General features: G+C 34.4%; 1 protein-coding gene across 2 annotated transcripts in view; it reads right to left on the bottom strand.

Annotated features, from left to right (window-relative positions):
• Positions 1-6: 6 nt before the first annotated feature.
• LOC117102618 overlaps positions 7-13,405 on the bottom strand; it is a 23,598-nt gene continuing 10,199 nt past the window's right edge. For both annotated transcript variants that reach the window (XM_033242998.1, XM_033242996.1), the window contains exons 5-17: positions 12,824-12,907; positions 11,735-12,040; positions 11,442-11,485; positions 10,089-10,295; positions 9,484-9,487; positions 6,510-7,754; positions 5,717-5,807; positions 5,034-5,139; positions 4,495-4,562; positions 4,113-4,173; positions 3,578-3,721; positions 2,904-3,098; positions 7-1,114 (exon numbers count right to left, since the gene is read on the bottom strand). In XM_033242998.1, the coding sequence (XP_033098889.1) occupies positions 667-1,114; positions 2,904-3,098; positions 3,578-3,721; positions 4,113-4,173; positions 4,495-4,562; positions 5,034-5,139; positions 5,717-5,807; positions 6,510-7,754; positions 9,484-9,487; positions 10,089-10,295; positions 11,442-11,485; positions 11,735-12,040; positions 12,824-12,907 (3,003 nt within the window). In that variant the 3' untranslated portion in view covers positions 7-666. The remainder of the gene's footprint in view (positions 1,115-2,903; positions 3,099-3,577; positions 3,722-4,112; positions 4,174-4,494; positions 4,563-5,033; positions 5,140-5,716; positions 5,808-6,509; positions 7,755-9,483; positions 9,488-10,088; positions 10,296-11,441; positions 11,486-11,734; positions 12,041-12,823; positions 12,908-13,405) is intronic.

Below are 13,405 nucleotides of genomic sequence, written 5' to 3'. Positions count from 1 at the left end.
TGTGACTGATAGTACATCTTTAAGAGACCTCAAAATGGAGCGGCGTCTCCCTACTTGGAACCCCTGATTCTGTTTTACTGTTTTACCAAATATTATAGGAACGACATTATTTATCAAATTCTGAATGAAAAGTGAATATCTTAATTATTAGCAAAAAAACAATTTAAATAATGATTTTAATTTACTGGTGTATTTCATTTTTAGTAATTTTAAGTTTTAGTAATTGTTTGGCTCATCACAGACAGTATTCCATTAACAATGTTGCGCTCGGCAAGAGGTCACAGCGTGGTTTGTCGGCCAACGGACAGCTCAGATAGTGCATGTCAGATTACACAATGTATACAGTATTCAATCAAAACAACCAACAAATACAATGGAGCTAAAACATAAGGATGGTTGCAATATGTCACTACATATCATATTGTATAAAAATTATTACGGCCATATGACCTCTGTATTATTATTACAACAGCACCATACGCAATTCAATAGCGTTTGCAGCAACAGTCATTTTCTTGTAATAGAATTATTTATTAAAATACATCATCTTCATTCAAAATCATTACATTTCCAAATGTAAAAATTTTAAAACTCTTTAACAAACTCCAAGAAATAAATTATTTTATTAACTCTTATTACAAACGTTATTGAAACAGGGTGGTTAGTTCATTTTTTCTTACGGGACATTCCCCGCATTCTTTTCCCTCTCCCCCTTCCCCTTCCTCTACCCCTTCCCCGACCTCTACCTTGTGGCATGGAAGTAGAGGGGTACATCGATTTTTCAGAGATTGTACTCTCTCGCTTTTTGGAAAATTGGTTTTTATAATCTATAAATCCTGCTCTAGTATTTTTAATACTACAGAAAGCTTTGACTGGTGAATCGCTAAATTCAAATGCATTGCTTTCACCTACTACATCCTTAGTATCAACGTCATCACTATCGTCTTCATCTATTTCAAAATCATCATCCTCGTTGTCATCCTCTTTAAGTATATAATCTTCATCTTGAGTTTTTTCTTTGCTAAAAGCAATGAGATCGTCCAAGTTTCCTTGCAGGTCATCTGTGTCGTCTTTCTTCATGTTTCTACCAGTTCTCTTCCCAGTCGATCTCAACCTGCAGGGCACAACATTTTGTTATGTAGCAACACATGTATGTTCCAACTAATTCAAAGCAAAAACCAACAAACAAAACAAAAAAATCTAACTGCGATAAAAATGTTTTAAAAGCAAAAATGGTAGTAGTAAAATGTGCAAAATGAAATTATGGGAATGCCATTACAAAGTTTATCGGCAGTAATTGTAACCAAACCCATGTTCAACTCTAAAAGAAGTAGAAAAATTAATAACAATTCAAAACAAGTGTGTAATAAGAACAATAAAAAAAAAAAAGCAGTCACCTGAGGATGAAGGTCACTGTGTGATTCAGGGCCTGAGTTTCTACTAAAATTAGTGCTGTAGCGTCTATGTATTCTTGGACCGACAAAAAAAAAAATTAACTACTGTCTAAATAAAATGTCAGTTTTATATAGTTCATAATGCCAACCCCTTCTATTATAATACCGTAAAACCTTGAATTGAAGCTCCGGGCTTCTTTTTATGCGAACGTTGAATGGCTTTTTTTTCGAGGCTACTTTTTTGCAGAGTAAATAGGGGTGCTTCTTTTCAAAATGAATGCCTTAAATTTTGTGAATTTGTACTATAAATCAAATAAATAAGGCCAATGTAACATCAATTTGTATCATGAAGTGTATTTAACTGGCATTAAATCACCTAAACTACTGTATTAACCAAGCTAGTTTTTAATTCATTTTGTTTTTTGAAATTCAAGTACAGTGTATGTACTGTACTATCTCGAAAAGAAGCCTATGCTATCTCGAGGCTAATTTTGCAAACTAAAGAGGGGCTTCAACTCGAAATGGGCTCCATCTCGAGATTAATCCCACTGGGCTTCAATTCAAGGTTTTACGGTATACATTAATACTCCCATCACTGGATCAACCACTCATGAAACACAAACTCAGCTCCCATTTAATCAATGAAAAAGAGAAGAACAATCATAGTAATAAATAAATTACCGTAAAACTTTGAATTGAAGCCCTGGGCTTCTCCTTTTTTTTTTTTTTTTTTTTTTTTTGCGAACCTTCAATGGGCTTCTTTTCGAGATGGGCTACTTTTCGAGATGGGCTTCTTTTCGAGACTACTTTTGCAAAGTAAAGAGGAGGGGACCTCTTTTCAAAATGAATGCTGCAAGTTTTGTGAATTTGTACGATTTAAACAATAAATAAGGTCAATGTAACATCAATCTGTATTATGGAGTGTATTTAACTGGCATCATCGAAACTAATGTATAAACCAAGCTTGTTTTTAATTTATTTTGTTTTCTGAAAGTCATGCACAGTGTATGTACTGTACTGTACTATCTCGAAAAGAAGCCTATGCTATTTTGAAAAGAAGTACATAGGCTTCTTTTCGCGATGGGCTTCTTTTCGAGCCTAATTTTGCAAACTAAAGAGGGGCTTCAACTCGAAATGGGCTCCATCTCAAGATTAATCCCACTGGGCTTCAATTCAAGGTTTTACGGTATACATTAATACTCCCATCACTGGATCAACCACTCATGAAACACAAACTCAGCTCCCATTTGTGCTAATATCCACTAAAAATTAACAATATGTTCATTTACTCCTTTTAGTAGCAACAGTTTACTACCTCTATTAAATTTAAATGCCTATCCTCCTGGGTCTCTACTTGTGTTTAAAAGAGCTAACCTCCCACCCCATCCTGCTCTTCTAGTACAGTACAGTCCAACAGGAGTAATGAATTCAAGGAGATGAGGTGAAACTTTGCTACTTAAACACTTTTTTACAAAGTTGACAGCAATGAGTCTCTCACATAATTATTACCTTTTGCCTTGTTGGTGTGTTTTAGAAGCCGATGACTTTGTTTCTTTCGAATCAGAAGGTACTTGGCTTTCTATATGCAGATTCTCTTCTTGATTCTGCCTCTCGAGCTCCTCGTTCACATGTTGTGGGTACTCAGATTTGGGAACCAACTTAGAACATATGAAGCATTTCTCAAACTCATCTTCTTCTGGTTCACTAAATTAAAGGCATAGTTGAAGAACAGTAAGTCATAAACTGGGGCGGATGCAGGATTTGTTGGTAGGGGGTGCATAAGAGTCCAGACCACCTCGGCCCCACCATGGTTGGGGAGAAGGTGCGACCATTTTAAAAAAATAGGGACCTCTAGGTGGGGCAGAAATTGCACTCTCATACACCTTAAATATCTTACTGGTAAGTCATATCAACAATACAATACAACAATTATTTTTTCTTAATACAATTTGGGGGGGGGGGGCGGCGAACACACCGTCTGCACCCACCCCCACCCCCTGCATCCACCGCAGATAAATTATGATACAATTGCTTTTCATGGACATTCATGATTTATCTTTGTTTTTTGTTTTTTTTGTTTCTTTTTTTTTGTTGTAAATTATTTACCAAGGACCCCAATACAAAGAAGCCTTCAGAATATACAGTACCCTGGCTTAATTCAGCAAACGCAGTTTAATGTTTACCTGTGTTTTGACAGACGTTTGACTCTTTCTTTTTTACCAATTGTCAACTTTGGTATACTAATGGAGAGCTCTTTCTTAACAACCATCTCAGATAAAACTTGGTCAATGTGATCAGAGCTAATACTAGCATTGCCATGAGAGGTGCTAAAAAATAAAAAACATTATAAAAGCAAACTGAAATTCTGACACTTATTAATCATTCTTGTTACTGTGGTAATCTATCTAAAACCTAAAATTAATATCAGATGTATCTAAAATCTCTGTTCACTTTGAATTTATTTCTGTGCATAACAAAAAACAAGGATTGTAAAAGCATTATGTTTAATTGGAAACAATGGTATATAAATGGGACAGAGGGGACGCATGCCTCCCAAAACAGGTTTGTGCCCCACCCCACTAAAAACTGAGCAACAACTTAAATAGTTAAAAATCACCTCATTCTAGCCCCTCCCCTACTTCCCCATTGCAACCCATCATGCTTCATCCCCTTTCAATACTACTAAATATTCCAAGTTCAGATGTATTGACCACTTACGTTTGGGAAACTTCAAGAGGCTGCACCTCTTCATCACTATCAGATATTCGATATGGATCGTCTGTGAAATAGGAAGCAGTGCCAAATTATCACATCAGTATATACAAAGCAATTGGATCTAAAGTAAAGAAAAAGAACGGGCTTCGGCAGGGGGCCGATGTCTCCGAAGAGAGCAAAGTGGGCCTGGTCGGGCATCGCTCAAAATCTTTCGAAAGTGGTCGAGGAGGCGAAGCCCAAAAAATATGACAATTTAGGGGTTTCAAAGGCTCAATTTTAGAGTCTACTATATGTAGAAATTATATGTAAAATTTTTCTCATAGACTTATGCAATATATTTTGTTTATTTTCTATTTAAAATTGAGTAAATAAATAATTTCTATACCTGTAAACCTGGTTTTTCCTTGTTTGTTTAGTCTTGTATATGTTGCTACTGGGGTCTTTTTCGTATCCCTGTAAAAAAATGGAGTCAATTTTATTATCTGCTAAGGAGGGCCATTATAGGCTAATAACTGAAGCATAGGCACATAGCAAAAATTTACCAAATTTCTAGTTGAAATGATGAAAACAGCCATCAATAACACATGTTAAAATTCTTAAAGTTAGGCATATATATTTATTTTCAATTAAATTATGTTAAAGTATGTGCAGGTCTCCCTCCAATTAAAGACCACTTTTGGGACTAGCATTTCCATGGTCTTTAGAGCTTTGGTCTCTAATTAGAATAATAAAAATAAAAGATGTTAGTAAATTTAGGACCACAGAGAAGTGGTCTTTAATTGGAGGTAGTCTTTAATTAGAGAGTTTTTTAATTGGAGGGAGACCTGTACTTAACTTATATACAGTAGTTGAAATTATTCTAAAAGACAGTAGACAAGATTATAATGTAAAATAAATTGATCAAATCATGTGTTCTCTACTCACTTAAAAACCCAATCAGTATCAGAATCTTGTTTCATTGAACTTCCTGATTGACTCTGGGGGTCAATGTTCAATACTTCATGGACCACTTCAGCTTCAGGCTCTAATGCTGTAGAAAATAAATTATCTCACCAAGTGATTGTACATATTTTATTATATATTTATTTATACATTTAGGCTCAAGGGCCAGGAATTGCCAATTAGCGAATATCACTGTCATTTAGGTAGGAAGAATTGACAATCCCTCTCACAACACATACATAAATCTACGCATTCAGCTGTACAAATTCTCATTATTTCATATGCTACCTGTCCACAATTTATAATTCCTATTTGAGTGGCACATTCTGGCTGACATTTCTCATCACAGCCATGCATAGTAAATTCCAACAGATAATGAGTTGATCTGGATATACATGAAGCTATGCACTGTGTCACAGCAAATCATAGGGCAGAAAATACAGGATGATTATATTTATACAAAGGTACAAAATTGATGAATACAGGTTCATACCAATTACGACATGAACAGTGCACCTATTCATTTATTAATTGGAAAAAAGGGCAGATTGGGGAAATTCCACAAAACAGGGGACAAAAGGGAAAGCTGGACATTTTAACAAAAATTCTTGGGGAGGGGGAATGTTGCTCTCTCCATTCCCACAAATGTATCACTAACATTTTACCTTCTTCAATTGGACCATCACATTCTGCTGCATGCCTTTCAATTTTATCTTGAGGAAAGCACACATTGCACATTGGACAAGATATACCATTCTAAAGTTAAAACGAATTATGGAAGGCATAAGAAGCCATAATACATCAGGTTGCAGTCATCCTCTTAAAAAGTATGTATTCTAGATTTTAAATATTTATTGAAAAGTATGGAAGGCATAGGAGACATAACACACTGGCAATTCAACAATCATTGGTTGTAATTTGATATTTAAAATTAAGAAAAATGACTTTTGGAGCAATTTGACACAAAACAAATATTATAGGCTAAATGTTTTACTTATATTACAGTATCTTTATTCAAATAATCTGTACATAAAACAGTATCTTGCAGAAATAAATCTGAATTACAACTGAGTTGTTAAATATTTAACAACAGGAAATCATTGATACATCACATCAAAACAGCAGTGATAAAAATAATAATGATGATGATAATAATAATAATAACAGTAATAACAATAATTAGTATCATTTAGTTTCCTTAGAGGTTAAGTACATCCATTTTGAATCAAGATGTATTTAAAATTTCTATCGAATATTGTATATTTATTTTGCATTCATTGCAATTGTTTGCTAAACATAAACTTTTTGCAATTCAAAACTACATACCAATAGTAAACAGACAATAAGACAACACAAGGATAACCACAACCTAAGAAGGCAAGGCCTGACGTAATACTAAAGGTACTCTGAATGCAACTGCCCTGTGTGGTGACATACTAAAGGAAAAGCTACACTTACATTTTTGTTGTAATCTTCCTTTTCTGGTTCCAACTCATTCTGTTCTTCATTTGGATTTTGATTTTGCTGATTTTGCAATTCAATAACTGGTGATCTACCGCGTGCTTCATTCGTACTACCTGAAGCCTTTGAATTGATGACATCACTGTTGCTTTGAAGTTTACGTGCAAAGAAACCTTGACTGTTTCTATCTGAATCTAGTATTACAATAGATACAGAACCAGATCCTGCAGACGCCTCACTCTCATTACCATCCTCAAGTTGCCCGTCATTATGATTTTGGACATTTGGCAACACTTCATCATCATCCTCTAAATATTCTGTTGCATCTTTTCCTTTTTTTTGCAGCCATGACTGTCTCTTCTGTTTTGAGTATATTAACCTCTGCTCTTCATAACTCACAGATATTTCAGGTTTGATGGTGTAATCACTGGATGATTTCTCTGTGAACTCCAACTTGCTTTCATCTGTTTTTTTTGGTCTATTTTCAGATTCTTCATCAGAATAGTGCAATGTGTTGGTGTTGTGCGATGTATCCACCAGTTCTGAGGTTCTTTTGCCATCTGATTTATTTTTCACATCTGCATCTTCTTGATTGTCATCAGAATCTGTGTCAGATTCCTTGACTATGATAGGGACAGGACTGTCGCTCAGTAGAGTGTCTTCGAGTTCCTCGTTAACTTCCTCATCATCCCCAAAAGGTAATGTTTCTCCACCGTACAACACATCATCATCATCATCAGGAATTTCAACGTTCTTTTCCTCGTGGTGGCTTTTTTCGGGACTTGTGTTCTGTTCAGTAAGCTTTGGTTTTTTCACACTTATTTCAAAATCAGATAAGTCAGATGAGTCCTCCAGTTCATTTCTCATTCGTCGTTTCCGATGACAATTAGGTTTACCACAACCCTCAGCAAGGCTGATGGCACCATCAAGTTCTCCAGTCAAGATGGAAGCACTGGTTGTTTTTTTGACTGTCTGTACTGGTGACTGTTTAACAGTAATTTCAAGTTCATCCTCACTGTCAAAAAATACAAACGGTTTCTCATTGCGTTTACGGTGTCTCAAACAATCTCTCATAAACGGACCAACCTCAACTGGTTTGCCCATCATTGCATAGTTCTGAAGTCGTCGCTGGGCATTTCTAAATCTTTCGAGCTGATTGTTCAACATATCAAAAATTATGCAAGAATACAATTTCTTATCTTTGGTATCAGGAGCAAAAAAAGGTTTCAAACTTTTTAGAACCTGAAAAGGATAAAATAACAGATTAGCCTAATAATTATATATACTTTAAATTATGCCACAAAAAACAAAAAAAAATCTAAGGAGAAAGATCAACATTTAAATACAACTTTGAAATGTAAATTTAAAAGAGCCTCATAATTAATCAGCTTTCAAAAGTCATAGATAAAAAAAAATCATATTTGAATTATTTAGAGACGTTTTTTTAATATAGATAAGACTAAGAGGAATAGTAGTACAATTTCCCCACAGAATTTGTATAATCTCATTAAATTATATTATTTACATTCATTTAAAATACAGTATTTTGTATACAAATACAAAGAACAAAAACAATTCTAGGAAAAGGAAAACTATACCCAGGTGATAATCACTCCAGTAAATTCTTACAAGCCAAACATGTTTTGACAATGTAAACACGAAAGAAACTAATAAAAGAGATACAAGCTGTGTAAATAACAAGAATACCAGATATGTGAGGTCTCACCACGAAATGAGACGCATTGTTGTTGAAATCATATTGAGATATTCACCAAAACAGGCCAAAGTCAATATTTGTACAAAATTTTGATTTTAATGTTTTTGAATTTACTTGATACTTATATTTTATGATTGTATACTTTGTAAGTTAATTTTCTTGCCAAAACAGTGTTCTCTGCACATATTCTGTAATTCAAGTCATATTATTTGTACAGGTTAGTTTATCTTTGAGGTCGATTTTCTCAAAACATGGTTCTTATACACCTAAACTATAAATGCTCACATCTCTGGATCTACTTATCCTAAAGAAGCTATTCAAAGACCAAATGTGATCTACCCACATATAATATAAACTCAATTTTTGAATTTCTAACCATGAGACTCATTTTGTGGTGAGACCTCACATATATCCAACCAGTTATGTTTTTATTGAAACCTTAGCAGTCAGAGATCTTCTCTCTTATTTTCTATTGGTCACTGTTACCACTACAAATGACAAACCTCATTATTTGTCACTTACAAATTAGGTTATGTCATTGACTACTTGACAAAAATTAAATAATTAATATGTTGTACAACTGATTTCTCTAAGACAAAAAGTACATTTGACAAAATATTCAGGAATGGTTAATGGGATACAGATTTTTAAATACAGTGAAACGTCCATTTTACAAATAGTCGATTCTACGAATGGTCTTGCCCCTGATGATGTCATCATCGATCAATTATTACCGTAAAAAAAGTCAGATTGCGCACGTTTTACAAAGTGATAATGTAGATTTTTTTGAATAAAATCAAGTTTGTTGTATTTATTTAATTAATAGTTTGATATTTTCTTCCATTTCTGGAATAATAATCACTATATTAACATAATAAACCAGATTGAGCTCACATATTTACATTGACAAACGAGTGTTGGGTCAGCAACTTATTGACATTGTGAATTCTAGATATGATCGCGAAGTGCATGTAAACAACACAATTCAGCGATAACAACTTGAAAGAACAAGATAGAAAGGTCCATAAAACATACAGATGTTTGAATAAGAGTTAAATTAACATTTTAAGTGGAAGAATGCCAGCGATTAAAATAATTTGGTTTTTATCGAAGACAAATTTAGGGCAGTATATCTATGGACCTTTGGGATTTTCTATTTAGATTAAAATACTGTAGATTAAACTTTTTAGTGAATCATTTATTATCATAAAATAATCAAGAATAATATTAATTATGTTATAAAAATATACTTACCGGTCTGTTGTTGCCCGGGAGACACATAAGTTAGAAGAAAAGAAAATAATGTTAGTGAAAATATATAAACTTTGTTCAATTTACTTTAAATATTTAAGGGCTTACAATTGGAAGAACAAGAGTTTGAGTCTTAAACCAAGCACTTGCATCTTGGTGGTTAGGTTGCCTGCCATCCAATCCCATGGTCCTGTGTTCAAATCCTGCAAACACCACAATTTATTTCTCACAAGAAAAAAAAAACAACTCTATTCCCTAAGTGCCATATTGAGACTTAGTTTATAGTTTCTATTCCACCATATACATGTTGAGTTACTCACTGTTGGATGAATACATATGTTCCAATTTGTTATAGCAACAAATAGCCAGGCTTGTCAGAAATTTAAGTCTCCCTTCCACCTCAACACTGGCACTGCCACTGGGCATAGTGTGTGTATCAATGTGAACACAGTACCAACATTGAAGGCTACTATACTTTATTAAAGCCACAAGGTCCTGTTCAAACTTGTGGATTCCTTCTGGTGTTTGTATTTCCCATTTCATTGATATTATTGTCTTTTAGGGTTACATTGTACCTTTAATACTATCAGTACTACTGCTGTTCTTACCTTCGGTCTACTGCCATTAAAGGGACAGTTTTTTCTGGGACATGTTTAATTACTTCAGGCATACTGTCAGGCAATTCAAGATCTGTTTCCTCATCATCACTGGTTTCAACTCTTGGGGTTTTACTTGGTCGTTCTGGTTCAGCCACCTGCCTCTTTCGTTTCCTAAGACTTAGTCGATCCTTCCGTAAGGCAAAAATATCCACAACACTGAGTGAAGAGAAATATGGTTCTCATTTACTGAATAATTTTTAAAATTTTGCATTCTATATTTTGTAGGAGCCTTCATGAACACACCTCAACCTATGCCTTCATGGTTCCTCGCCACAGATAATTTGTTTAAATGGATACCCCCACCTGTGAGTTATGAGTAGACTGGCCCCTGTGCCTCAAATTGCATGTAAACAGTTCGGTGATGTGTGCTGCATTTCTTTTCTGATTCATGGTAAGTTTTTGTTCCACCCTTCTTTATTGCATCGAGCACAACTTCAGTGGATATGTGCTCTTTATTAATCTTATTATTATTAATATTATTATTATCATCTCCGCCAAGAGATATGTTTTCAGTTGTGGAAGTTTGCGTGTGTGTGGGTGTGTGTGTGTCACGTACAGTGTTTTATATGAACTAACTTCACTTTTTAAAAAACTTATTGGGAATATTTTTAATTCATCTTTACATTTAATCATGTGTCGCTAAACACCAAATCCCCATATTTCTATTTCCAAAATATTTCCATTTCAACACCAATGCATTGCAAGTATTTTGTTTGTCAGCTATAAGAGTAACACTTGCATGTAAATTAAGCCAGAACATGTCAGGAATTGGCAGGTGTACAACTGATATAATAAAAGGCATTTGAAAAGTAAAGTGGTTATAATTTGGTGTCGATTATGGACCACTCAAAACAAAATGTGGCAGATCAGATATCGCAAACACTAAACAACTCATCTAAATGAAACTTTCGTGTTAGTGTAATTTTTTTTAAGTAGATTGTGGTTGGTGGTTGGAAAGTACATATTTTATAGGAATTTTTAACAGAAAAAGATTGGCGGTGGGCGGAGATATGCTCTGTACTGAGTGCTATTATTATTATTATTATTATTATTATCATCATTATTGTTACAAATACTTATATTTATCAAATACTGATAATTAAAATTTGGATCAATTAGATGAAGCTAAGTCAAGTAAAAGAAAGCATAGAGGCAGTGGAATTACAGGTACTTACATTCTCACCAAATTCCAAGGTGTGTTGTTTATATTATATTTACATACATTCACTAGGATCCACCACAACATATTTCTCTTATTTGAAAGTGTAAATAAAAATAAATAAAAATTAATAACAAATTTACCTGTTGTTTGATTGAGATTCCAATGCTGTCTTGTCATCTTCAATCTAGATGAGAGAAAAAAAAAAGAGTATAACAAATATAATTTAATGATTTTTTTTTGCTAATGTCAATTCGACACGTAGTGGAAATGGAACTTGGTGTTTAAGATGCTTGCTATCCAATCATCGTCTAGCTATTCTATGAAAATAGTTGCATAGTAGTAGTACTAGCAGCACTCTCTGTTCCGGTCTATAATACAATGAGTTAACGATATTAACGAAAGCAAAATTTTAATATAATAAATATTGACTAACCACTACATCATCAGGTTCTGAGTCGCATGAAGGTGTTTGAAACAGCAGAGGAGAGCTCCTCTCATCGTCACCATCCTCATCGAAGGCAGCTACTTCATCTCTTTCTTTAAGCGACACAGGAGAATCTTCATTCTCATCTTCTGGTGAGCAAATTCTAACATCTCTTTGGTGTTTATCAATACCTACATCCCCATCTCTATCGCAAAGAACTTGGTCATCTTCATCCACTACCTGGTGGTGATCTTTTTGGCTCAAAGCTGATTGGATGTTGTTTTCTCCAAGGGAATCGGCACCATCGTCTCGTGGCTGTAACCCATAAACACATAGAAATCGCAATGTTGTTTTCCTTAGGCTGCGTGTATTTTTTATTCAGTTTAAGTATGTTTCTATATTTCAACTCTTGGTTTATTGATGTTATAATTAGCATAAATTTTGCACATTTACCATCACCACATTAAAAATACCACAACCACCACTACTATAACCAACACTACTTTAACTCTCATTACCATAAAACCACCACTACAATACTATCATTATCATAACAACTTCCATAACTACCACTACCATAACCACACTGGTATCATAACCACCACTATCATAATCCAAACTAGCATAACCAACAACTACCATAACCTTCACTACCCACAACCACTACTACCATAACGAACACTACTTTAACTATCACTATCATAACCACTGCTACCATAACTACCACTGTACCATAACCACTGGTATCATAACTACCCCTACCATAACCTCCACTACCATAACCTTCAATACCCACAACCACCACTACCATAACAAACACTACTTTAACTATCACTACCATAACCACTGCTACCATAACTACCACTGTACCACAACTACTGGTATAACTACAACTACCATAACCTCCACTAGTATAACCAACCACTACCATAACTTTCACTACCAACAACCACCACTACCATAATGAAAACTACTTCAACTATTACTACTCTACTATAACCACCACTACCATACCCATCACCACCATCAATATTCTATTCCCTTTTCCCAAGCCTCCAAATTGGCCAAACACGTAAATATGCTATGAATTATATTTACCACAGAATTTTGACTACATGCCCCTTTGGTGGTAAGATTCACGTCAGATCCACTTTGTTCTAACATACTCAATGCTATGGCTCGCTGAAAACAAATAGAAATAGTCTGGCAGCTTAGCAGATGGATGTGGACGTTCCGGACAAAAGCACCAATTTTTTTTTACATGCTTCTTATGGTCATAGCATTCAATTTTTGGTAGGAACCACCTCATCCGAGGTCATTATGGTGGCCATCTTGGATTTCAAAATGGCCGCCTAATAAAACCTATGTTTATCTATATCTTCGCTTCTAAACCACTTGGAATTATAATTCTAATGTCTGAAACAATTTTTATATGGTAAAGGAAAACCATCATACCATTTTTGACCTGGTATTGCCACAAATAGGTCATTTAAGGTAATTTAGGGTCATTTAAGGTCAAATATTGTATGGTATCTTAAAAATTACATAATTGTCATATTTTACATTAGAACCATACCCTGACTCTCAGAATTCAAAATCTTTACTATGAACTACAATATTTCATTCGAGGTCATTCTGGCAGCCATCTTAAATTTCAAAATGGCTGCCACGCAAAACCTA

Source organism: Anneissia japonica, unplaced genomic scaffold (genome assembly GCF_011630105.1).
Source record: "Anneissia japonica isolate Jap-2015-1 unplaced genomic scaffold, ASM1163010v1 scaffold1489_len2284818_cov182, whole genome shotgun sequence".
NCBI classification, from domain to species: domain Eukaryota; kingdom Metazoa; phylum Echinodermata; class Crinoidea; order Comatulida; family Comatulidae; genus Anneissia; species Anneissia japonica.
The sequence above is the reverse complement of the archived record's forward strand: the minus strand, read 5'-3'. Positions and strand labels throughout refer to the sequence as shown.